At 32.8% G+C, this 25778-nt stretch overlaps 1 protein-coding gene across 2 annotated transcripts in view; it reads left to right on the top strand.

The window, feature by feature from the left end:
* LOC129253324 (GATA-binding factor C) overlaps positions 1-6541 on the top strand; it is a 198783-nt gene extending 192242 nt beyond the window's left edge. For both annotated transcript variants that reach the window (XM_054891637.1, XM_054891638.1), the window contains exons 6-8: positions 178-364; positions 3755-3942; positions 6361-6541. In XM_054891637.1, the coding sequence (XP_054747612.1) occupies positions 178-364; positions 3755-3942; positions 6361-6387 (402 nt within the window). In that variant the 3' untranslated portion in view covers positions 6388-6541. The remainder of the gene's footprint in view (positions 1-177; positions 365-3754; positions 3943-6360) is intronic.
* Positions 6542-25778: the final 19237 nt, after the last annotated feature.

The raw sequence follows: 25778 nt of genomic DNA on the forward strand, positions 1-25778 counted from the left end.
GGCTGCATGTGTGTATGGCTGTATGTGTATGTCTGTATGTGTGTATGGTTGCATGTGTGCATATTCCCACTGCTGAATTCATATATTATTTTATTGCTTAGCCATTAATCATTTAAAAGCTTGGCGTTATCAAAATAATTGATTTAATTGTTTCATCTTTTTCTTGCTGGCTTCCAGGTCAACCGTCCGCTCACCATGAAGAAGGAGGGCATTCAAACGCGAAATCGCAAACTATCCTCCAAGTCGAAAAAGAAGAAGGGCCTGGGTGGTGCTTGTTTACCCATTGGCAGCCATTTGGGTATGGGAGATTTCAAGCCACTCGATCCCTCAAAGGGCTTCGGCGGCGGTTTTCCAGCATCGATGGGTGAGTAGTATTTTCCTTTTTTTATTTGCATGGCAGTGACATTTAAAAGTTTAGCACAACGAACTTCTGTTAAAAGCTAAAGTTTTATTATTTTAATTTGAAGCAAATATCAGAAAATTAAATAAATATATGCTAATGTACACAAAGCAAAGCACGGATACTAGCAATAGAGTAGCTGAGTTGATTTCTTTTTTTATTTATTTATAATTTTATTTATTTGTTTTTATTTTTTTGGTTTTAAGTATTATTTATTAATTTAATTTAATTTATACTTTTACCTGTTAACCCATTTTTATTTATATTTGTTGGTGTTTTGGATTTTTTTTATTTATTTAAATTTTTATTTTTCTTTTATTCTTATTTTTGTTTTTGGTTTTAAGTTTTAAGTTTGGTTTATTTTATTTATTTAATTTTTTTTTTTTATTCTTTTTTTTTTTTTGTTTTAAGTTTTATTTATTTTATTTTATTCATGTTTCTCTTTATTTATTCTTTTATATTTTCATTTGTTTGTGTCTTATATTTTTATTTTTATTTATTTGGTCTCTAAATTGTCAAGCTTAATTTAAATTACTGCAAGTTCTAGAATGACTGATCAATTCCAATTTCTTTAACTGAAATGTGAAATTGTGAGAGCAAAATATAATAAAAATTGAACTGAAATACCCAAAATTTAAACAAAAATTTTAATTAGACTACAAATGCAATGAAAATTGCAATCAAATCTTGAATAAGAGCAAAACGTAAGTAGGCGTATAACTAAAGAATACTGTAAGAATTCAAAAAAATTACGAAAAAAAAACTATTTTTTTTAATTCTGTTTCAGTTTAAAATTATAATAAATTGTAAATACATTTAAATCTAAAATTTAAATTTAAAGGAGAATTAAAATCTAAAATTTAAATTTAAATGAGAATTAAAATAAATTAAAATTAGAATAAGTAACAAAATTAGAATTAAATTCAAACCAAATTCGAACCTAAATTGAAATTGAAGTAAATAAAAACAAAAATTCGTTTTTAAATTTAATTAAAAATAAAATTTCAATTCAACTTAATACTACAATTTAAATAAAAAATAAAATTAACACTTAAATTAATATCAATTTTTGAATTAAAATTAAACATAAAATTTGATTTTAATTTGAGTTAGAATGAAAACTGAAACCTACATTTCAATTTTTCTAAAAATAAATCAAAAATAAATTAAAACTTAAATTTAAAAAAGTATTAAAATTAAAATTAATATTAAAATTTAAATTGAAAAAAATTCAAAAATAAAAATTAGTATTAAATATATTCAAAAACTAAAAATTAAAAACAAAAATACTTGAGACTAATATTAAAATTTAAATTAAAAAAAATTAAAATTTGGATTTAAAAAACTTTATAAAATGAATATTAAAATTTAAATACAAAATATGTTGCAACTCCAATAAGAACCAAAACAAAATTTGAATTAAAATTTAAACCTAAGTTGAAACTTTACTACAAAAATAAATATTAATATTAAAATTTAAATTGAAAAACAAATTAAAATTTAGATTCAAGATATAAAAAAAATTAATTATATTATTAATATTAAAATTTAAATAATAAATATATTACAATTAAAATAACAATAAAAAATAAAATTAGAATTAAAATTAAAATTGAGATCTAAATTTAAATTAAACTAGACAAATAAAAATTAATATTAAAATTTAATAAAAAATACATTTAATCAAAATTAATACTAAAATTTAAAGGAAAATAAATTAAAATTAAAACTAATATCAAAATTATAATTAAATGTAAGTCGAAAATTTAAATCTAAATTAGAATCAAAATTGAAACTGAGACCGAAATTGAAATTTAAGTAAATAAAAATAAAAATTTGTTGTAATATTTAAAGAAAAGAATAAATTTAATCAAAATTAATACAAAAATGTTGATAATTAAACCACAATTAATAAAAAATAAAGTCAAAATGAATATAAAAATTTAAATGAGAAAATAAATGTAATAAAAATTAATATTAAAATTTAGATAATAAAAAAATTAGTCAAAAAAATTAAAATTCGAATTAAAATTGAGACCGGAATTGAAATTTAAGTAAAGATAAACAAAAATTTGAGTTAAGATTTAAATAAAAAATACTTTAAAATAAAAATTAATATTGAAATTTAGTTGAAAAAATAAATTTAATCAAAATTAATACTAAAATATTTTTAATAAACCAAAAATTAATAAAAAAAATTAGAATTAAAGTTGAAGCCTAAATTGAAAACTAAGTAAAAAAAAAATAAAACCTCATGGTCAAATTTTTATAAAAATAAATTTCATCAAAATAAATACAAAAATTTAGATACAAAATAGAATTAAATAAAATTAAATTTAAATCTAAAATTTCAGTTTAAATTTATATTTAAATTAGAATAAAAATTGAGACAGTAACTTAAATATATTTTGAATTAAAATTAATAAATTAAAACTAAGTTTAATAAAAATAAAAATTATTATTAAAATTCATATAAAAAAATTAAATTAAAATTAATATCAAAATTAAAATAAAATTAAACTTGAAGCCCTAATTGAAATTTAAGTAAGTAAAAATAAAAATTAATATAACATAAAAACTAAAATCAAAATTGAAATTAGTGTTAAAATTAGAATTAAAATAGTTTTTAATGAAATTAATTTTAATTCACAGAAATTTGGAAAATAATTAAAATTAAAACTACATTACAAAACAACACAAAAAATACTTCATTTCATTTTAAAATTCAAATTGAAAAAATGAATTTGAGACCACGAGTTTTGATAATCACAACTGACAAACTTTAAATTGAAATCAAAAATTAAAATTTGTCAGTTGCGATATCAAATTCATTGATTAAATTTTGTCCGTTGTGAGTCCATCGCAACGGCAGTTATTTAAACTTAAATACCGAATTTTGAGTTTAAAACACAAAAATTGAAGAACAAAATAAAAAAAACACAGTTCCTTTCGTAAAACCTAGAATTAAAATTTATTATAAAATTTTTTTTTGCTTCTTTTTTTATTTTATTATTTAATATTTAGGTTACAGCTTCATTCTGATTTTTTTTTTCTATGCTAAAATCTAAATTTTTACAAGTTATTTCTCACTGCCATAATTTAGGAGTATTTGTGTTTGTGTAAATACGTAAATATATATTGCACAATACTACTTCCCCAGTAAAAAATGCATATAAATTGCGCTCATTTGCTATCTAGACACACACATACCTACATATGTGCACATATTTACTTATACTTACCCCTACCCACGTAATTACTGCATTTACACATAAATAAATAATGGCCGTTTGTTTGCTAATATACAGATATTTGATTTCGTTTTTTTGTTTCTCGTTTTCCCTTCCATTCCAGCCCAACATGGCCATCTTTCCAGTGGTTTACATCCCGCACATGCGCACATGCACGGCGGCTGGTATACCGGCGGCATGGGCGCCTTGGGTGCTTCTAGTGGCCTGCAGAGTGGCTTCTCGACGGCGGGTTCGCTGGGTGGCGGTGTGGTGCCACATTCGCAGCCGTATCATCTCGGTTTGGGTTCGATGGTGAGTTGAAGTGAATGATTTACAATACATTTGAATACATTTAGTGTTGTTAGTGTAAAAGCGAACGCTGAGAGTGCATCGAATTGGAATTTATATGTTTGAAGAAGTAATAGCGTAAAAGTTTTGAGATGCCAGAAATATGCGGAATTCCAAAAATAAAAGTGGCAAAGCGAGGAAATGATTTTTCATTTCAGAACAGGCAGAGTGATTGTAATTATGGAATAGTGCATGCACATCACTCGCTTGCTGGAAGAGCGTCTCAGCTCAAAAGAGCAAAATATTGGAGAGAAACGCTTTGAAATTTTGCAAAATTAGCTTAAATTTAAATTTTATTATCGAAAATATTTTGGGAATTTACAGTGGCTCACTGCCAGAAAATTTTCAATAAAAGTAAACGTAAATTAAAACTATAATTAAAGTTAGAATATGAATTAAATGAAAAAAAAATATTTTATTTGAAAATAAAAGTAAAATTTAAAATTTTAAATTTAAATTCAAGTCTAACATAAAGCAATAGGCAAATTGAAATATAAAATTTTAATTGGGTTTAAAATGGAAACCTAAATTGAAGTTTAAGAAAATAAAAACTAATTTTAAAATTTACTTAAAAAATAAATTTCAATTAAAACTAATATCAAAATTAGAATAAAAATTAGAACCTTAATTGAAATTTAAGTAAAAAAAGTTTAAACTTAAATTAATATAAATTTTCTTAGTTAAACTTAAATTCAAAATTTTAATGCAAAATTTTAATTTTAATTGAATGAAAACTAAAATCTAAATTTTAATTTTTTAAATAAATAAAAAGTAATTAAAATCTAAATTTAAAAAAGTATTAAAATTAATATTAAAATTTAAGTTCGAAAAATGTTGAAATCAAATGTAATATTAAAGCTTAAATAAAAAGTATATTAAAATTAATACTAAAATAAAAATTAAAAATAAAATTTAAATCCAAATTAATATCAAAATTGGAGTTACATTTAAATCTAAATTAGAATTAGAATAAAAATTGAAACCTACATTGAAATTTAAGTAAATAAAAAAAAAACTGAATATTTAAATAAAATATAAATTTAACTAAATTTAATACTGGAAAATAAAAAAAATTAATATCAATTTTTGAGATCAAATTAAATCTAAAATTTATTTTAATTTAAGTAAGAATAAAAACTGGAACCTAAATTGAAGTTTTACTAAAAATAAATAAGAATTGATGATAAAATTTAAATTTAAAAAATATTAAAATTAAAATTAATATTAAAATTTAAATAAAAATAATATTAATATTAAAATAAAATTCAAAAATATAATTTAAACTCATACTAATATCAAAATTAGAGTTACATCTAAATCCAAATTAGATTTAGAATGGAAACCTAAATTGAAGTTTAAGTACACAAAAATAAAAATCAATATTAATATTTAAATAAAATATATATTTAATCAAAATTGATACTAAACTTAAAATTAAAAATAAAATGAAAACTTCAATTAATATCAACTTTAAACTGAAATCTAAAATTTTAATTTAAGTTAGAAATTAATCTGAAACCTAAATTTAAAAATTACTAAAAATAAATAAAAATTAATATTAAAATTGAAACAAAAAAAATTAATATTAAAGCTTAAATAAAAATATATTGAAATTAAATTAATATTAAAATTTTAAAAAACTAAGTTTAAATTCAAATTAATATCACAATTACAGCTACATTTAAATCTAAATTAGAATTCGAATTAAAATTGAAACCTAAATTGTAGTTTAAGTAAATAAAAATAGAAATTAATATTAAAATTAAAGCTTAAATAAAAAATAAAAAAATAAAACTAAAATTAAAATCAAAAGCAAAAGCAAAGCCTAATATGGTTCGCCATCACTGTTGCGCAATACTCGTCTAGGCACTTGTGCTCGCTCTCTTTTCGGGCAATTCTCTTTTAGCTTAAGCGGCACGAATGAGTATTTAATGTAAATATTACGAATGTCATAGTCCCGATTTACACAAGGAAACATTTGGAAGGGAAACGTTTTGTTCGTGGGAGAAAGACGGACGGGGGGGAGAGAGAGGGGTCTTTCCCCCCATCCTAGCGATATGCTTTGTACTTCTTATTCGTTTTGTCAAACTTAAAGAAGTGAACGTCAGAAGCAACGAATGTTACCGAAAACAATATTGCCCGTGTGAACGCGAATGAAACATCAAAAGAGAATTTCCAGTGTGTTCTCCTTCCAAATTACTCTTTGTGTAAATTGCGGCGACCGCTCGCACTTGTAAATCGGCGCTTGGCAGGAATTTATGCTTTTTTGTGTCACTCTCACACTCTGAGCGCTTGCAATTTTCATTCTATTAATTTTACAAGAACACTTCTAAAACCATACTAATTTCCAACATTTTTCTTCCCTCTTCTTCTTGTCAATAGGGCACTTGGCGTACTGATTATACGTGATGGAGCGGGAACAATTTGAATAATAATTTATTCAATTGAAAGTAAACAAGGCGAAGACTTCGCAAAAACCAAAACTAAGCAATAAACACGCAAGCAAAGCGTTTAATGCAAGCAAACAATAAGAGAAAAATACCAGTGAACCAAAAATGTCAATAAGAAAAAGAAGTGAAGTACACAAAGAACAAAAAAAACAAACTGCAAGACCTACAATAACGACCTAAAAACCGTAACTGAACGCCTACACCTACCATAAAATTTGCATTAAACAAATACTACGAAAATTGTTCACACACAACATAGAATTTAGTGCAACTACAACTACAACAACTTGCCTAGAAAATCAACTACCATAATAATAGCAACAAAATGTAGGCAGAGCACATTACACAGCAAAGAAAAATGCAACAACAACAGCATGCAAATAACAATTTTTTTTTTACAATATTCCGCTATTCATCACAACTCCTCTCTTCGGCTCTCAGCAGCATCGTAAAGCGTTATGGTACTGGTAAGTAATGCTGGGATTATCCTGTCGCCGCCAATGTTAATGAATGCAGGCCAAAACTGAAGTTCAAGTGGCATGCATCATCATTAGTGCATAACATCAAGCATACAAACAAAAGAACCCCCAAAGGAGCGCGCAAAGTGCATACCAAAATAGACAAATACCAACTACCAAAACCTGTCTACTGCCAGGATTTACTCAATCGAGCGTGGAATTGTGACGCTGAACGTACGGTTAACCAAGAAACCGAAGGAAATCAAGAAAATAACTAGGAAATAGCAAATAGAAACTCAAATTCGGCTCAGCAACTAACCAACCAACCGCTGTACGTCACGCTGCACTTACATTAATCTACACTTAGCCAACAACAGTTAAGCCTAGTTAATGACTCTCAACTTCATTGTCTCGTACATTACCTTTTCGAGTGTTTTGCATTCAACGAACGATTATACGAACGGCTAAGCCACTGAGCGCCTGAGCTACTGTTTAAACCACAGCGCTGCGGCTTAGCCAAAGGATTAAGTGAAGCGGGGAAGCAGCATACATTTGCATGGTACGAGGCGGCGTTTGTGAGTCACTGGCAAGTGCTGCTTGGCGCCAGCTGAGTGAGCGCTAGGCACAAAAGGCTGCTCTTGGATTTAACAGATTTATTTAGGAGTATTTGTGTGCATGCAGAATTGTAGGGGAAATATGGAAATATCTGCATAGGTAACTGTGTGTATGTAAGTTAGCGCTGGGTTGAAAAGTGACTGCCAAGAATTGTTGTAAATTATTTTTGCAGTAAGATTTACAGTCAAATGTTAATTTTTGATAAACTTTTTCTCACTTATTTTGTTATATTTGTATATGTGCTTATGTATGTATATATTGTTGAGAAACGAAATGGCAAATTTCGAGCAACAAATAGTTACATAGTATGGAATTTTTTTAGCTAATTTGGATTGCGTACAATTCTTATTTATTTATGTAGCTAATTTTTTTATTGCTTACAATAAATTTACTACTCCGTAAATATTATACAAGGTGGCGCAAAATTAATTACTCAATTTTTAATTTTTTTTAATAACATTTTTAATAAATAAAAACAAAGTTGTTTGTACTATTCTGTTTTTCAATAACTTTTTTACTAAATAAAAAAATTGTTTGTCCCATTTTGTTTGTGAATAACTTTTTTACTAAATAAAAAAATGGATTTTGAGTGATGGAAATCCAAATATTTTGGGCTTTACGCGCTCCACTGCTTGTCCGATTTTATGCTGCAGATGTCTAGTCCACAAGTGTCAAATACGATTGCAAAAATTATAAATTTTCCGATAGGATGCTTAATTTTGCGCCACCTTGTATAACAACCTGTGCGTGTACTTGCTTATTAATTCAGTCTCTATAGCAAGAACAAATGAGTGCCAGATTTTTGAAATTTCATTTAAATTTCATTTGTGTTTCTACAAAATTTTTATGCACTTAGCTTCTCATAACTTTTGAGTTTTAATTTTTTTTGCATATCAAAATTTTGAGCGAAACTCGTATACAAAAAAAAAGAAACAAATAAAAAAATTGTAACATGAAAATATGTAAGTAAATAACAAAATCAATCAAAAACACTTATTCAGCGCCAAACTTATAATAAAATGCTCGTAAAAGAAAATTCGACGAAGGAGAAAAAACGTCCATAAAAATTTGCAGCTACAATTTTTTATTACAAAACAAGAAAACTACTTAAAATGTTGCTGATATGCAATTAGAAATTGCAGATTTTTAGAACCTAAGCACATTCGACTGTACATACACACGATAAATCATATAAAATTACAAATTTCAAATAAAACTTGTAAAAATATTAAAAAATAAATAAAAAATAAGTAAACAAATGGCAACTGTGAAGTGATAGCACAAAAATAAACAAAAAAATGCACTAAGAAAATATAAAGTAAATAAAGGTAACAACAACAACACTAGTAAAAAATATCAAAATTAAAAATTATTAATTCGTAAGAACTATATTTGAATTTAATGCTAAGTATTTAAACAAAAACAAAAAAAAAACAAGTCAAAAATATGTTACTAAGTAAATCAAAAGAGTAAAACTGTAATGTAAGTCTTGTAAAAAGTAATTTTTAATATAAAAAACGCTTAAGTGTTAGTTTTAGTTATAACAGTAAAATGTAAATTAAAAAAAAAGTAATAACTGTACGTAGTTAAAAAACAAATTAAAAATGCTGTAAATAATTTCGCAAGCGGAAGGAAGCAGCAGCAAATAGCCAGCACTTCGTGACTGTTTATGAATGTTTTTGAAATGCAAAAACCGCATATTTGTAAATACATACATATTTACATGACTGTATGGGTCCTATAGAGCTAGCGAAAACTGTTTTGAATTTTTTTGTTTGATTTTAAAAATTGTAAAAAATTAAATAATTTTGTTGATTAAATATAATTTAATGTTATTATATTTCATAGTCTCAACTAGTATTATTTTTTATTAATATTTTTAGTTGTAATTATTTTCCGAGAATTTTCCGCCAATAAAAAATAAATGATTTATCACACATACATATAAATAAAATATTGTGCTAAGATAAATTGCGTGTGTCGGTGCATGGTTAAAATCATGTTTTGCCACACACACACACCCACACACATAAATGTATGTATATGTACATATTAATACGCTATGTAACTGTAATTGGCCATATTGATAGTTAAAATGTCTAAAAGTAAAATATTATAAAATAAATTTAGAAATAAAAAAAATTAAAAATAAATGTATGTAATTCAGCAAATATGAAATGTGAAATACAGCGTAAGCAAAATTAATTATTATTACTATTATTGATAATTATTAAATTTAATGGCAATCACAAATGCAAAATGAAGATGTGGTGAAAAATGTGACAAAAATTAAGTAAAGTAATTTAAAAAATATGACTAAAAAGAATAAAAAAAAAATTAAAAATAAAAATCATGTATGAAAATTTAAACAAATGTCTTTTATATCCACTTAATTGTTATAAAATTGCAAAAAGGTAAGTGGTCTAATTGGCAACTAGTAGCGAACTAGTCAATTAATGCGTGTTGTGAAAACCTTGTTTTCTTGGTTTGTAATTCTTAAATTTCAAATTCCTCAAATTCCACTCGTTCTTAATTGCCGTAAAAACAACGTAAATGTGAATAGCAACACGCCGCTGCAACAAATGTTACGCAACAATATTGCAATGAACAGTATTCATGTGTTGCCTTGTAAAATAAACTTCGCAACATAGATTTCTGAACATAAGTTTCGCAACATAGCTCCGCAATGCCTACTTGCCAAAGCAAATCCCTTCAAGGTGATATCAGTAGACCACTTGCTTTGTTTTTGTCTTTCGCTTTGTATGTTCCATTAGTAGGTCAGCCCAAAATGAAAAAGCGAATAACCGTTCGGCTTTTTTACTACTACTTTCTTTTGTCATTTGAGGTAGATATGGAGTTTGATAGTACTCACGCAACATTGCGCCTGGACGATATGCAACCTTTTTACTATTCAACAAAAACAAAATGGTTAACGCAATTTATCTCCTGCTCCAGATGCTCAGAAATGTATAGCGATTTATGTTGCATTGCCCATAACTTTCTTAAAACTGAACAAAGTTCGACAAGAGAGGCTTCAAATGTTTCAGTTCGATCGGAAGAAAAAAATATATTTATCGGATGCTATTTTATGTTTGATTAGCTACATATAAGTTTCCTCAATCTTCAGAAGACGTGAATTTTGAGAAGCAATTGGCAAATTTTGGTAAGAAAACGTAAAAGGGTTTTGGTGAAAATTAATACATACACCATGGATGAAATAATGAAATGGTCCCGTTACTTTGCTCTCAGAAAATCTGACAATATCAGCTGATTTTCAAGACCAGATTACCATTTTCGCAACTTGATTTAGGTTTTTTTTGTTCTCTCGCCTCGGAGTTTTAGTTCTTTCTTCCTAACACTTTTCTAGCCTCTTCTAATTAAAATGTAATATTTACAATTGCGTAAAATTATTATTATTTTTTAATTAGTTTAATAATTCACTCAATTTTATTTAGCTTAACTTTTATTATCATCTGCGCACGAAATGAGTTCCAGCCGATTTTTTCAATTTGTATTCCGTCTGTGGCCTGCTGTATTTGTGTGTGATATTTGTTCGCTTTATTAACATTTTTTTCCAAGTTTATTCTTCTTCTTCAAGTCAAGTCTCTTTCTCGCAACTGAAGTGTTATCTAGTTTTGGATGCAAAAAAACACTAAAATGTCCAATTTAGAAGAAGAAGATATCAATTTTTTATTGAATTACTTAAGGAACTTTGCACACGTGACAAATTTACTGTGTGCGAGTTTTTTTTAATAAAAACAATGTTTTAAAAATCCATCCTTGTATTTAAAACTTATGTTAAAATAGTCTCCTTAAAAAAGGGCCGGAAAACACTTATTTGCTATAGATCCAATATTCTTGCATTATCTCAAGAGGAGCAGAAAATGAGATTTACACTTTCGAAACATCAAATTTTATAAGAATCAAAAAATTTTCAATTTCATTCATTTTCGATGAATGCAATCTTGGCAATCTATTGACTCTAAGATGTAAAGAAGATTTACGTACTTCTCATAAAAATATGGGATCTGTGGAGTATTCGAACTCAGACACTTCACTCGCAAACTGGCAGTTTTTGCTCAATGTTAAATGGCTCAACTCTCAGTGCTCAACGATTGACAAGCGCAGAGTGTCAAATATCTAAGTTTTATTAGCAAACAAAGAAAAATATGTCTAGAATTGTGTGAAAATAAATGATCAACACCAACAACGCTGCGAAGCCAGTAGCGCCATAAAATCTTTTTGTTACTGCCGATGGCACAGTCTATGTGTCGGAGCAAACAGAGATGGGCTTTAAGAACTTGGTTGCCGTACTGCAGGCTGTCGGTTCTGGCGTTGGCAAAGCGGTAAAAAATACAATATACGTAAAGGTGCTGAATGTCTTTCGTGCGGTCAATGAAATCTACAAGAAAGTCTTCTCCAAAGATTTCCTCAAGCGGGCCATCTGCCTCTGAATGCCTAGGTGATGTGGTTACTGAATCTAATTAATTTCTTTTAAAGTTTCTTAATTTTTCCATGCAATAAACTGCAACAAAGTTAATTAAATAGGTGTGAAAAAATGTTGCTGCTATCATGTTGTTGGCATGTTGCGCGGTGTTTTCACAGCGTGAACTGAGTACTACTTTACCGTGATATACATATGAAATTTCACGCATATTTCACAACAATGCAAAATGTATAGATATTGACAGTCATTTCACGTAAAACGCGAACTTAGAACTATGCTTAATTAATCAATTTTCTCAAGAGAGGCATTAAATGAAAGAGCTAAGCCCAATTTGAACGATATTAGAGTCAAATTGAAAAAAAAAATCAGCCTGAATATTCGCTGAACTAAATCATTTTTTGCTAATTTTGTGTAATTTGTGTCAAATTTTAAAAAGCAGTCTATCACTCAACTGACCCGATCTCTTTTTTTAACGAGTCCCGTCAGTGTGGAACTTTATACCCAATCAAATCTCCTGCCGTCAATGTACCGATCCCCGGAGGCAGTTGAACACTAGGTTCTACGTTAGTTATATTTTCAAATGCACCACATCATCATAATTCTTTCACAGTTTTGTTTAGTTCCGAAGGAACCCAGTTGGTCCTGTCCACCCACTCGCACCATACTGTTTGACTTAAGAGTCCATTTCTTTGTAAAGTATGGTCTGTTTAGCTGCCGCTGACCTCGTAGGAGCCTGCTTGCTTTAGTGCATGCTGCATATCGCTGATTGGTGACTAAATATTATTCCATGCATGCTTTGAAGTCATCATAATGTCGATTATATTTTCTGGTATTATCGGATCTTCTGATAGTGTAGCTAAATCACGTCTGCTAGTCGCAAATCGTGGGCATGCAAAAAAGTATGCCTTGCATCTTCCTCTTCATGGCATACTGGGCATAAAGGCGACACCCGTACCTTAAAGCGATGTAGGTACTTCCGGCATCAACCATGACCTGTCACGAAATGTATGTTAAGCTCACCAAAGCTTCGATTTAATCATCTTGTTGTTCTTTATCTGAAGTGGTTTTGTAGGCGCTTATCACCCTCATTACGCAAAGTCTGTATAAACTTTCGTATGGTCTTCTATATGGAGTGGATGTGATGAAGCCGGTTAGTAGCCTACGTTTGCTGCTATTTACCTCACCCACGTTTGGCAGCATTCTAGAGACCGCACCATATAATCTGACTGCCATTGCCGCTTGAGTTTGTGTACGATTGCCATCCGTTGGACACGAGTTTGAAGCTAGTAAAAACGGTTTTCATCACCAAATCAAATAATCTACCCTTATACGAATTTATTGAATAAAATCAAACTAAACCGCACAGCTCACTGGTTACTCGTTTCAATATCATTCATTTCTACAAAAAAAAATTGAAGAATTCGCATAAAAACTTGTCTAATTTTTCATTATGATTTATATATAGGAGGTATGTATGTGAGTGCATGTAAATAAGTATATGAGTGACGAAAGAGAGAACTGCAAAAAATGGCTAAAAAAATTTTAACCGATTGTGAAAATGTTGCTTTGATTCAATTTTTGCGCAAATGTGAACCTCCAAAATAAAAAAAGAGTCTGAAAGCGATAATAATTAATAAATTTACTCGTTAGTTCTCATCGGGGGCTATAGCTAAATAAAATCCTCACTTGGTGTCACTAACAAACTTGAATAAACCTAAAAAAACGTGAATTAAATATATTTTATTATATTGGGTATGGGAATAAGTTTCCGTTCTTTCTTAGACAAAGTTACCAATTATTTGAACAACTAAATAATAGACGATATTATGTGAAGTATCAGTCATTGGAAGCTACAACTTTACGGCATCTTTCAGACCGCATACGGACTCCTCTGATGAAAAATTCGAGTTCTTTTGACTTGATTCATTCTTTGAGCCAGTTTGCGATGCTCTCGTAAGAAGTAAACCGCTCTTCAATAAGGGCTGACTGCATCGGAACAGGGGTAATTCGGAAGTGCAAAGTCTGGGGAATACGGCGGGTGGAGCAAGATTTCCCAATTTCTAAATATTTCTGGACCAATTTAGCAACCTGTGGCCTGGCGTTGTCATACAGCAAAATCAGTTTGTCATGTCTACTGTCCCATTCCGGCCGCTTCTCTTTGAGAGCTCGTTTCAAACGCATTAGCTGCAGTCGGTAACGATCGCCAGTAGTGGTTTCAAATGGTTTAAGGATAATAATAATAGATGACAACCTTCTGATCCCACCAGGTACACAATATAACCTTTGAAGGATGAACATTTGTTTTCACTGTCGATGCACCTGATTCACCTGGCAGGCTCCAATTTTTCGACGCTTAGGGTTATGGTAGTAGATCCATTTTTCATCGTCAGTGACGATGCGGTGCAGAAAACCTTTTCTTTTCCGCCGTTCAAGAAGCATCTCACACGCCACCAAACGTCTCTCCATATTCCTCTCTTTCAATTGATGTGGCGGCACCCAGTTACTTGCTTTCTGGATCATTTCTATCACGCGCAAACGTTTACCGACGGCTGATCTGTCAACATCCAACTCTTTAGACATTAAGACATATCCTCAAGGACTCGGCATGCGTCTTCATCCAATAATTGTTGTAGTTGAGCATCTTGGAATTTTTTCGGTGCTCCTTCGCGATCTTTATCACTCACGTCGAAATTGCCACCTTGGAAGCGTCGAAACTACGCTTTACAAGTTTTATTTGATGGAGCGTGATTACTGTAAATATTGATCAATATACGACACGCTTCAGCTGCACTTTTTCTTAAAAGGTCATTATTGCCTGATGCATGACTTCCCGCAAATGCTGTTTTTTCGGGACGAACGTAGACATTTTTGACGTCAGATAAAAAAGGATCTTTACGCTTCAAACGAAGATCAACTACTGTGGTCGAGCCCTCACATATACTCCTTCAAATCGCCAGTATGTTACTAAAGCGAACACAAAAATAGCATCAGCAGCGACGCCTCTTTTACGAGAGCGGAAAGTTTATCCCATACCCAATAATTTAAAAGAAAATTGCTGCAAAATTTTCTTACTAAATACTTTTTTTTCCATCAAGTACCGCACTTCACTTCAATTTTTTTATTTATTTCTCTTTCTTCTACGTCTTTAGCGAAAATTAGTAATATTAAAAATACACTTTTATTACCAGCGTATCGTAGTGTTAATTCTAACACTTCAGTCTACTACATTACCCCCACATTAATGCCTTCTAGCTGTATGTAAAATGTACCTATGTATGAATTACTGCCAACGACACGACCATTCAATTACCCAAAGTAATGTTGTTACTCAATTGTCGGCTGTAATTTGTAATCATAAATTCGTAATAAAAATCCAACGTTGAATGCATATTGATTGACTTAGCCCCGCTTGCGCACAAGCAAATACATGCAAGCGCTTACACATACATACACTGACATATGTACACACACATATTTATATCTTAACTCGTCAAATTCTCTAAGAAATTCTGCTGTGCACGTAGAGTTATTTTTATGATAATTTTGTAATAAGCGATTCGAATGGTAAAACAATTTATAGGCTGCTATGTATGCGCTTACATATAAAGGGTCTTGCAAGTTTGAGTTTCTATTTCGAGTTCAAATTAAATACATAACTTTAGTTCTGTCTAACAGCTAAGCGAATTTCCTGCCATGAAAAAATATTCATTGCTATCTCCTTATAGGGCTTTCCAAACGTAAAGTACCAACAAAAGTGAAGTAAATACCTGCCAAGGTAAGGCAGGTAACATCTTGACGGCCAGTTAACATAGAAGCAATTTGAAGAAATCACGCGTCAAACATTCACACAATAGTGAGAGAGGCGGCCAAACAAATATAAGACAACACCTGCAATGGGCGGATGAAGATATTTAAAGGCGCGGAGGTTGTGGTATTATTGGTAGTCGAAAAAGTCTTTTCGTATTCAAACTTCAACTCATTTTTTTTATATGTATAATGAACTTTATTAAACCAAATATGTACCATTTTGGTCGACCACCTTTTGCCATTTTTCTTCTAGAGACATTATTCCATCAGTGTAAAACTTTTGTGGTTTCTCGGCGAAAAACTGCGACAAGTAATTTTCACAGGCTTCTCTTGAAGTTTACTCTATTAAGAGAGTTCTGTATTGACCGAAACAAATGGTAGTCCGATGGTGCAAGGTCAGGGCTATATGGTGGATGCATCAAAACTTCCCAGCCAAGCTCTCCCAGGTTTTGCCGAGTCATGGCCTAGCGTTGTCCTGATGGAAGGGGACGCCCTTTCTGCTGATCAGTTCTGGCCGTTTTTTTTCGATTGCTTGCTTCAATCTCATCAGGTGTTGACAGTAGAGTGTAGAATCAATCATTCGAGCAGGCTGGAGCAGCTCATAGTGCACGATTCCTTTCCAATCCCATCAAACACACAGCACAACCTTTCGAGGCGTCAATCCTGGCCTTGCGACCATTTGTTGAGCTTCACCACCCTTGCACCATGATCTTTTTCGCACATTACTGTCGTATTTGATCCACTTTTCGTCTCCTGTTTTGAACCCAAAATTATTAAAATCGGTTCATTTTTGACTAAGTTATGAGCATTTAAGAAAAATGTTCCTTGTATAATTAAAAAAAATCGATTTTGAGCCGAAAAACAAAATTGCCGATAAATCTTGAAAAATATTTTTTTCGGGTGAACAAAAAAATACGAGTCTCATTATTTTGACCAGAGAGTAACATATTTGAGTTACATCGAAATCGAAGAACATGACCCGAATAACCCGATTGAATTGAAATGAAAAGCATCAGATGTTAATTCGGTCCATCACATTTTTCACAGACAATTCATGTGGTACCAAAACATCGAGCTTCTTTTTGTAACCAGCCTTTTTTAAATGGTTCAAAATCGTTTGATGATGAATTTTTAGTGCCTTAGCGATGTCATGGCAGCTTATGTGACGGTCCTGGTCAATCTTTTCCATAATTTCATCGACTTTTTCAACGATAGGTCAACCGGAGCGAGGTGCATCTTTCACAAAGAAATTTCCAGAACGGAAGCGTGCGAACCATTGTTGTGCTACACGAACTGATACAGCATCGTCTCCGTAAACTTCACAAATTTCATTGATGGCTTGCCTGGCATTCTTCCCTTTTTTATACAAAAATTTCAAAATATAGCAAATTTCTTCATTATTTTCACTCATTTTTGAACAGCTATAACTTTTTTTCAACTTCTCCGAATTAAATTTTTTTTTGGTTAAATGAAGCTTAAAATGTTACCTTTCTAACACCAAATGATATGACACAATGTGATTAGTAGCACTGGAGATAGATGACTCCAACGACACCTATTGACAAAATAAAAAAAAAAATAAATAAATAATTGGCGCGTACACTTCTGTTAGGTGCTTGGCCGAGCTCCTCCTCCTATTTGTCGTGTGCGTGTTGATGTTGTTCCACAAATGGAGGGACCTACAGTTTCAAGCCGACTCCGAACGGCAGATATTTTTATGAGGAGCTTTTTCATGGCAGAAATACTCTCGGAGGTTTGCTATTGCCTGCCGAGGGGCGACCGCTATTAGAAAAATGTTTTTCTTAATTTTTGCTTTCACCGAGATTCGAACCAACGATCTCTCTGTGAATCCCACTAATTGAATGCAACAAATTTAAAGCTAACGAAAAGGTTTGGAATAAATCGCCTCAATCATATGATTGAAAAAAGAAAATGAATACCCACGCATCAATTCGGTTTTTGAGCGAAACACTCAACAATAGACCAAGTACACAGGGTAACACGTATTATAGAAAATGCACTTGAAAAAAAGAAGTTATGTTCTGCGACCTTCTCGATGCTTCAAAGGCTTTTGACAAAGTATGGCATGGCAATCTATTAAATAAAATTAAAGCGCTGCTGCTACTAAAGTCATATCTGTTGGATAGATTCTTCCGGATCAAACAAGATGTTGAGTACAGTGAACTGAAAGAAATAGAAGCTGGAGCTCCTTAGGGGAGTGTGTTGGGACCCATTTCATATCTACTTTTTACATGTGATTTACCAGTCAACAAAAACTGCGTTACTGCAACATTTGCCAATGGCACAGCAATACTTTCTGTTGGTAACACAGAAACCGAGGCTACTACCCAAGTTCAATGCGCTCTAAATGATATGCTTGCGTGGACAAAAACATAGCAAATTAAACTAATTGAAACGAAATCAGTCCATATAAATTTCTCTTATAATAAATGGCGTCCAAATAGCGTATCATAACACAGCGAAATACTTAGGTTTGTATAAAGATGCTAAGCTTAAGTGGAACGAGCGCATTAAGAAGGAAAGAGAAGAACTTGAAATCAAATATAATAATGAACTCCTATTGACACATAGGCAAAAAGTCCAAGTTATCAATATTCAAAAAAGGCCTTGTATGTACAAGCAAATTCTCATACCAGTATGGACTTGTAGAATACAACTTTGAGCTTGTTCAAGATCCAGTAATGTAATGCAGATTCAAAGATTTCAGAAAAAAACTATTATATTACGGTGCGTCGTAACTGATCCTTGGTATATTCGTTATAACGATCTTAAACACCATCTTGGCATCGAATCAGTCGCCGCCACAATACAAAAGCATGCTAAGTCATACATGGATTCAACAGCAAAGCTTTGGTATTGTCTGACCTAAACAATTAGAAGACAAGGCTTAAACGAAAGAAGCTCCATAATCTGCTGGAGTAAGCAACATCTCTACGATTCCGCAAAACACCCGTAAAATTATATGTAAAGGGTGGTTAAGTTTTAAGGGCCGGTGTTGATTTTGAATAAAATACAATTTTTTTAGGAAATTACTACCATTGTTCCTTATTTTTATAATACTGGTATGGCTCAATTACGTATAGAATAAAATATTTGCCAAATGGCCGCCGCGACCTCGGCGGCACACTTCCATCCAATGGTCCAAATTTTCGATGACGCTGAGGCATAATTGAGGTTATATGCCGTTAATGTGCCGAATTATCTCATTCTTTAGCTCTTGAATTGTTGCTGGCTTATCAACGTACACCTTTTCTTTCAAATAACACCAAAGAAAGAAGTCAACGTTTTCAAATCACATGATCTTGGCGGCCAATTGACATCGCCGCCACGTGAGATTATTCGGCCATCAAATTTTTCGCACAAAAGAGCCATTGTTTCGTTAGCTGTGTGACAAGTGGCACAGTCCACATATCGTCCACATCCATATCTTCCAATTCGGGCCATAAAAAGTTCGTTATCATCGCACGATAGCGAACACTATTCGCAGTAACTGCCTGACCGGCCTCATTTTGGAAAAAATACGGTCCAATGATACCGCCGGCCCATAAACCGCACCAAACAGTTACGCTTTGGGGGTGCATTGGGTTTTCGGCAATCACTCTTGGATTATCAATCGCCCAAATGCGGCAATTCTGCTTATTGACGCATCCACTGAGGTGCAAATGTGCTTCATCACTGAAGATGGTTTTCTTCACGAAGTGCGCGATATGCATTTTGATTTGAACGCCCGTTTTCATAATAAGCCTGAATAACTTTAACGCATTGCTCGATTGTGTGTCTTTCCATAATTCAAATTGAATTAGTCTGAAATTGAAAAATGTTAAATAAAATGCAAAAAAAACTTGACGTTTAGGTGTAGTTTACATTCAATATCGGCCCTTAAAATTTAACCACCCTTTATTAGACAAAACTCAACGCATTTTGCTCATTAGTTGAATTATTAATAACTGGTTGCAATGTTTAATAAAACAAAAAGTAAAAGCGTTATTCAAACATAAAACTAGATGAATAATTTTGCGCCACCTTGTATTAAACTGTCAAAACTTGGGTATATTATAACGGAAGCCACCTACCAAGCCCAATGACATGTTTAAGTCTAGAATTGAGGGGAAAAAGGTGATGATAGGAGGAAAGATACTACAAGTCTCGGCCTCAAACTGCACCTGTCTTTAAAAATTACTAGGCAATATTGAAATTTGACAATAGCAATATCACTGCTGAAGAACAACAAAGCCGCGGGCGCCGACGGACTGCCGGCTGAGCTATTCAAACATGGCGGCGAGGAGCTGGTAAGGTGCATGCATCAGCTCCTATGCAGAATATGGTCGGATGAAATCATGCCTGCCGCTTGGAATTTAAGTGTGCTCTGCCCAATCCATAAGAAGGGTGATCCTGCAATCTGTGCCAATTACCGCGGGATTAGTCTTATAAATATCGCCTATAAGGTTCTAGCGAGCGTATTTTGTGAAAGGCTGAGGCCCACCGTCAACCAACTGATTGGACCTTATCAGTGTGGCTTTAGACCTGGAAAGTCTACCATCGACCAAATATTCACAATACGCCACATCTTGGAAAAGACCCATGAAAGGAGAATCGACATACACCTTCTTTTCGTCGACTTCAAAGCTGCATTCGACAGTACGGAAAGGAGTTACCTGTATACTGCTATGTCTGAATTTGGTATCCCCGCAAAACTAATACGGCTATGTAAGATGACGTTGCTCAACACCAGCAGCGCCGTCAGAATTGGGAAGGACCTCTCCGAGCCGTTTGATACCAAACGAGGTTTCAGACAGGGTGACTCGCTGTCGTGTGACTTCTTTAACCTGATGTTCGAGAGCATCGTACGAGCCGCAGAACTTAATCGCTCAGGCACAATTTTTTATAAGAGCGTACAATTGTTGGCGTATGCCGATGATATTGACATCATCGGCCTTAACAACCGCGCTGTTAGTTCTGCCTTCTCCAAACTGGATAAAGAAGCAAAGCGAATGGGTTTGGTGGTGAACGAGGACAAAACGAAGTACCTCCTGTCTTCAAACAAACAGTCGGCGCACTCGCGTATCGGCACCCACGTCACTGTTGACAGTTATAATTTTGAGGTTGTAAAAGACTTCGTATACTTGGGAACCAGCATTAACACCGATAACAATGTCAGCCTTGAAATCCAATGTAGAATCTCTCTTGCCAACAAGTGCTAGTTTGGACTAAGTAGGCAATTGAATAGTAAAGTCCTCTCTCGGCGAACAAAACTAACACTCTACAAGACTCTCATCAAGCCCCTCCTAACGTAAGGCGCAGAGCGTGGACGATGACAACATCCGATGAAGCGACACTTGGAGTGTTTGAGAGAAAGATTCGGCGCAAGATTTTTGGACCTTCACACGTTGGCAATGGCGAATATCGCAGGCGAGGGAACGATGAGTTGTATGAGCTTTACGACGACATAGACATAGCGCAGCGAAAAAAGATCCAGCGGCTACGTTGGCTGGGTCATGTCGTCCGAATGGATATAAACGCTCCGGCTCTGAAAGTATTCGATGAGGTACCAGTTGGTGGTAGCAGAGAAAGAGGAAGGCCTCCGCTCCGTTGGAAAGATCAGGTGGAGAAGGACTTGGCTTCACTTGGTGTGTCCAATTGGCGCCGGTTAGCACGAGAAAGAAACGACTGACGCGCTTTGTTAAACTCGGTCAAAATCGCGTAAGCGGTTATCGCGCCAATTAAGAAGAAGAATTAAATTAGCTGAAATACAACTACATGGGTGTCAAACGAAAGAGTTGTGAAAAATGTTTGTTTTTTATATAGTTTGGAATAGGGTGGCCACCTCTTTTAAAAATTAAATGCAATAAGTCACATAATTCATAGTAAAGAATTAAAATAATTCAGCATGAAAGAAAGCTTTTTTTAAAAAATATTTTAAAGGTGGTTGTCACCTGTTTGGAAGGAATGTTCACTCCATTTAATAATTAATTTAACAGAAATACAACTACATGGGTGCCAAACAAAATAGGTATATGTTTATTTTGGATATATTTTTTAATAGTGCTGCGACTAAATTCGGTATGCTTTTTTTTAATTAAAAATATGCCAAGAAAACAATAATTTAAATTGTCGGAAAGTGCGAAAAAAGTGAGAGCTATTAAGTTAGTCAGAAGTGAAGGCTTGTGGTGATTAACTATCACTAAATTTATTCCTTTACTTTCAGTAACCGATGGTTAAGATGTTTTACCATATCTTAATTTAATGGATTTCATAGAAAAAAACAAACATAAGGCAGAGCACAATTTTCTTTGTTACTTTCATTCAGAATTTTGAGCAGAGAAATATTTTCACCATTTTTCATATCATAGTTTTGAAGTTCGGTGATATCAGAAAAGGTACTACAACTCTCAGATTCATGTTGCACAGGCCTTTAAAAAGTATTCGGTAACACTTAAATTTGAAGCCTGCTGTGCATTGCTTGTTCTGGCCTCCATCTGTGCTGAACACTGACGCATAGCCTGCTCAGTTCTGTTAGAGCTTACTAAGAGCTCAATTATTGGGTCGACTGGTGAATGGTTGAAAGAGGGGAAGAGCTTTTTCGATGTAGAATCGGAAATCGATGGAGAAGGTTTACGAAAATAAGTCTTTAGCATTTTATTCTTCTTGAGTTTCTTCTTCTTCTTCCTATTATTTTTCCTCTTCTTCTTTTAAATACATAGAAATGTGCAAATTTTTAAATCCCATAATTAGGATATCTAATTTGTCATATTGATCTTTGAACAGATTAAAATCAAACTCTCAGCACCCGTTTGTAAAAAAAATTTAAATAATTTTTAAATGCATTTACTAATCTACTAACATTCGACAAAGCAAAGCACTTTCAAAGCGAATAACTTAAAAAGCAGTAAAATCACATCACAAATGATTTAATTACCTGTGCCTGCACTTAATTTTTTACGACCTTTTTAGAATAATTCAACTCATTTCTACCGACTGCCTACTTGAATATATTAATTTGGCCTTCAATGCTTCCCTTCTTCCCCAATCTTAACACAATTCAGCAAGGTTTGCATTAATCACTAACACGTACTTAAAGTAACACACACACACACACCCACACATTGGCATGCATTAATAGCAACCTGATTTTCGCAAAAGTCCACAACTGACGCCTAATTAAATTGGCAAAGTTCGTGTTTAGAACAAATAAAAATGCCTTTGATTTATGTCAATGGCAAAACTGGCAAATTGTAAGCAAAATATTTAGCACGCATACTCATACACATGAAAGAGATTTAACTGTATACGTTCATGTGTGCGTGCATGTGTAGAAGTTAGGAGAGGTTGGCGAGGTAGACGACGCATACTATGCACATGTGATTGATGTATTTATGGATGTGTGTATGCGTGTATATTTGCATGTATGTATGTATGCATAGAAATGTATATATGTGTGTGTAATACATGCAATAATTGCTAAATACACCTTCACCTTCGACCAACTACGCAAAGGCTCCAAATGCGTGTGTGTGTTGGTGTATCGCGTTTCTAATCAGTCTAAATATTTAGCTGAATGCTCCCATATCCGTTTCCGTTTCGACTGCAATCACTGCTGTTGTCACGATCCCTCTTGCTGTCGCATACTTGTTATTAAATTCTGTTTAAATATTGTTTGTGCTTCCCATTGTACACTTTGGTCTTGTCGAAATGGGTGTACTTATTGGGCTTGCATGCAACCAGTCCAATCAAATTAGCAGCAACAACAACGCTGATACTTATTCGTGCTGCTTCTACACAAAAACAAAAACAACAAACACACAAAAAACAGCAATGGAAATATTTAAAATAAATACAAGGTGCGCAAAATTAATCACCCAATTTTGTTTTTGTGTGACTGTTATACAAAATTAAAGAAAATTACTGGGTTGGGGAATAAGTTCATAGCGTTTTTATATTTTATTTCTTATTTTACAATGATTTGTTTGCTGTTTGGCAAAGTGTCAGTATTCATTCGATAGAACTCTTTCTGCTCTACTCTGCTCTTATTTAATTCCTTATTAGTTTTTATTAGTTTTGAGGCTTAGAAATGTAATATCCAGAAGGCAAAAATCAACATTTTCAACACCTGCTCTTCTTTGCTTTTCATCGAGGTCAAAAAGCTGCCGGAGCAGCCCAGTACGTGGCATAGGCGAGTCTACAGCACGGAAATGATTTGCAAAGCTCAAAAGGGCGACTTTGATGTCGATGACACGTCCCGCGGAAGGCCTTCTGAATTCGATGAAGAACATCTCAAATCACAGTAGAGCGGTCGCCAAAACCAATCGTGAATTCTCAGATAAAATAAAGCACGACCATAAAACGATTCTTAATCACCTTCATTCAATGGGATTTACCGAAAAATTGCGAGCCTGAAAGCCTGGATGCCTCACGAGCTTAACGAAAAACACAAAGAAAGTCGACTTCAAATTGCTTCGCAGAATCTCGCCAGTCTCTTAGTATCCCACCCCCTATCGATCAACGCGCTTATGACCACGCATTTTGTACCGTATCGTCACGGGATATGAGAAATGGTGCCTCTACTTCAATATGAAGCAAAGTAAGTAGTGGGTGGCTCCAGGAGATACGTCAAAGCGGAGAGCCAAGCCGGATTTTCATCCAAAGAAGATGATGATATGTGTTTTTTGGGTCAACAAGAAGTCAACATTGCCCAGTTACACCGCGTGAATGAGACTATTCGACTGAAAAGACCTGATCGAATGGGAGGTCATTCAGCAACCGACCAATTACGACCTTTCCGCTCCTTGTCAAACCATATGAAAGGCATCACCTTCGATAACAAAGAGGTCCTTAATAACTGGCTCAACAACTTCTTTGACACTAGACCAAGCGATTTTTGATGGAAGGGCATCTACAAATTAGTCGAGAGGTGAGAAAAGCTTATAAACAGCAACGGCGGGTATATAATGATTAACTTATTGATATACTCGTAATTATTGTTTTTTGTTTAAATACAAGTCTTCGGTAAAAACGCTACGAATTTAACCTAATATTTTGAGTGATGGATGATAATACTGCAGCTGTCTAGTTTAGGAAAAAATCTGTTCGGGAACTTCATAGAACACTTCTTAAAAAGTTTGTAGTTAACATAATCGGCCTAGTGAGCTAGAAGTTCGCGAAGTTTTTGATCGTTTTCACAATAATTTACTCTTTTCTTTTCTTTTCTTTTCTTTTCTTTTCTTTTCTTTTCTTTTCTTTTCTTTTCTTTTCTTTTCTTTTCTTTTCTTTTCTTTTCTTTTCTTTTCTTTTCTTTTCTTTTCTTTTCTTTTCTTTTCTTTTCTTTTCTTTTCTTTTCTTTTCTTTTCTTTTCTTTTCTTTTCTTTTCTTTTCTTTTCTTTTCTTTTCTTTTCTTTTCTTTTCTTTTCTATTCTTTTCTTTTCTTTTCTTTTCTTTTCTTTTCTTTTCTTTTCTATTCTTTTCTTTTCTTTTCTTTTCTTTTCTTTTCTTTTCTTTTCTTTTCTTTTCTATTCTTTTCTTTTCTTTTCTTTTCTTTTCTTTTCTCTTCTCTTCTCTTATTTTCTTTTCTTTTCTATTGCTGTTACAGCGCGAAGGCACCGAAATCTCGATCTCTCACCGTTCTCAACTTGTTGGCCTTTGTCCTTCGACTTTGTGGAAAATTTTACAGAAGGGACTTGGCTTCTGAGGTTGAAAAACATCAACTCTCGAATCTCGTGGGTTTTCTCACAGGTCACTATGCGCGAGGAATGCATGCTGTGAGACTTGGAATCACCTCGAGCCCTTTTTGCACTGGATGTATGGAGGTTGAGGTGGAATCATCTCAGCACCTTCTCCTTAGCTGTCCTGCTCTGGCGGGGCTAAGATCCAGGCATCTTGGCTCTTACTTCTTTGCTACGCCTGCTGATATATGTTGCTGGCGCTGACATTGAAAATCTAATGAATTTCATCAGCAACAAAAAGCGGTTGACGCAAACGAAGCATAGTCGTCGTTCGTAATCCATGAGC

Source organism: Anastrepha obliqua, chromosome 1 (genome assembly GCF_027943255.1).
Source record: "Anastrepha obliqua isolate idAnaObli1 chromosome 1, idAnaObli1_1.0, whole genome shotgun sequence".
Lineage (NCBI taxonomy): Eukaryota > Metazoa > Arthropoda > Insecta > Diptera > Tephritidae > Anastrepha > Anastrepha obliqua.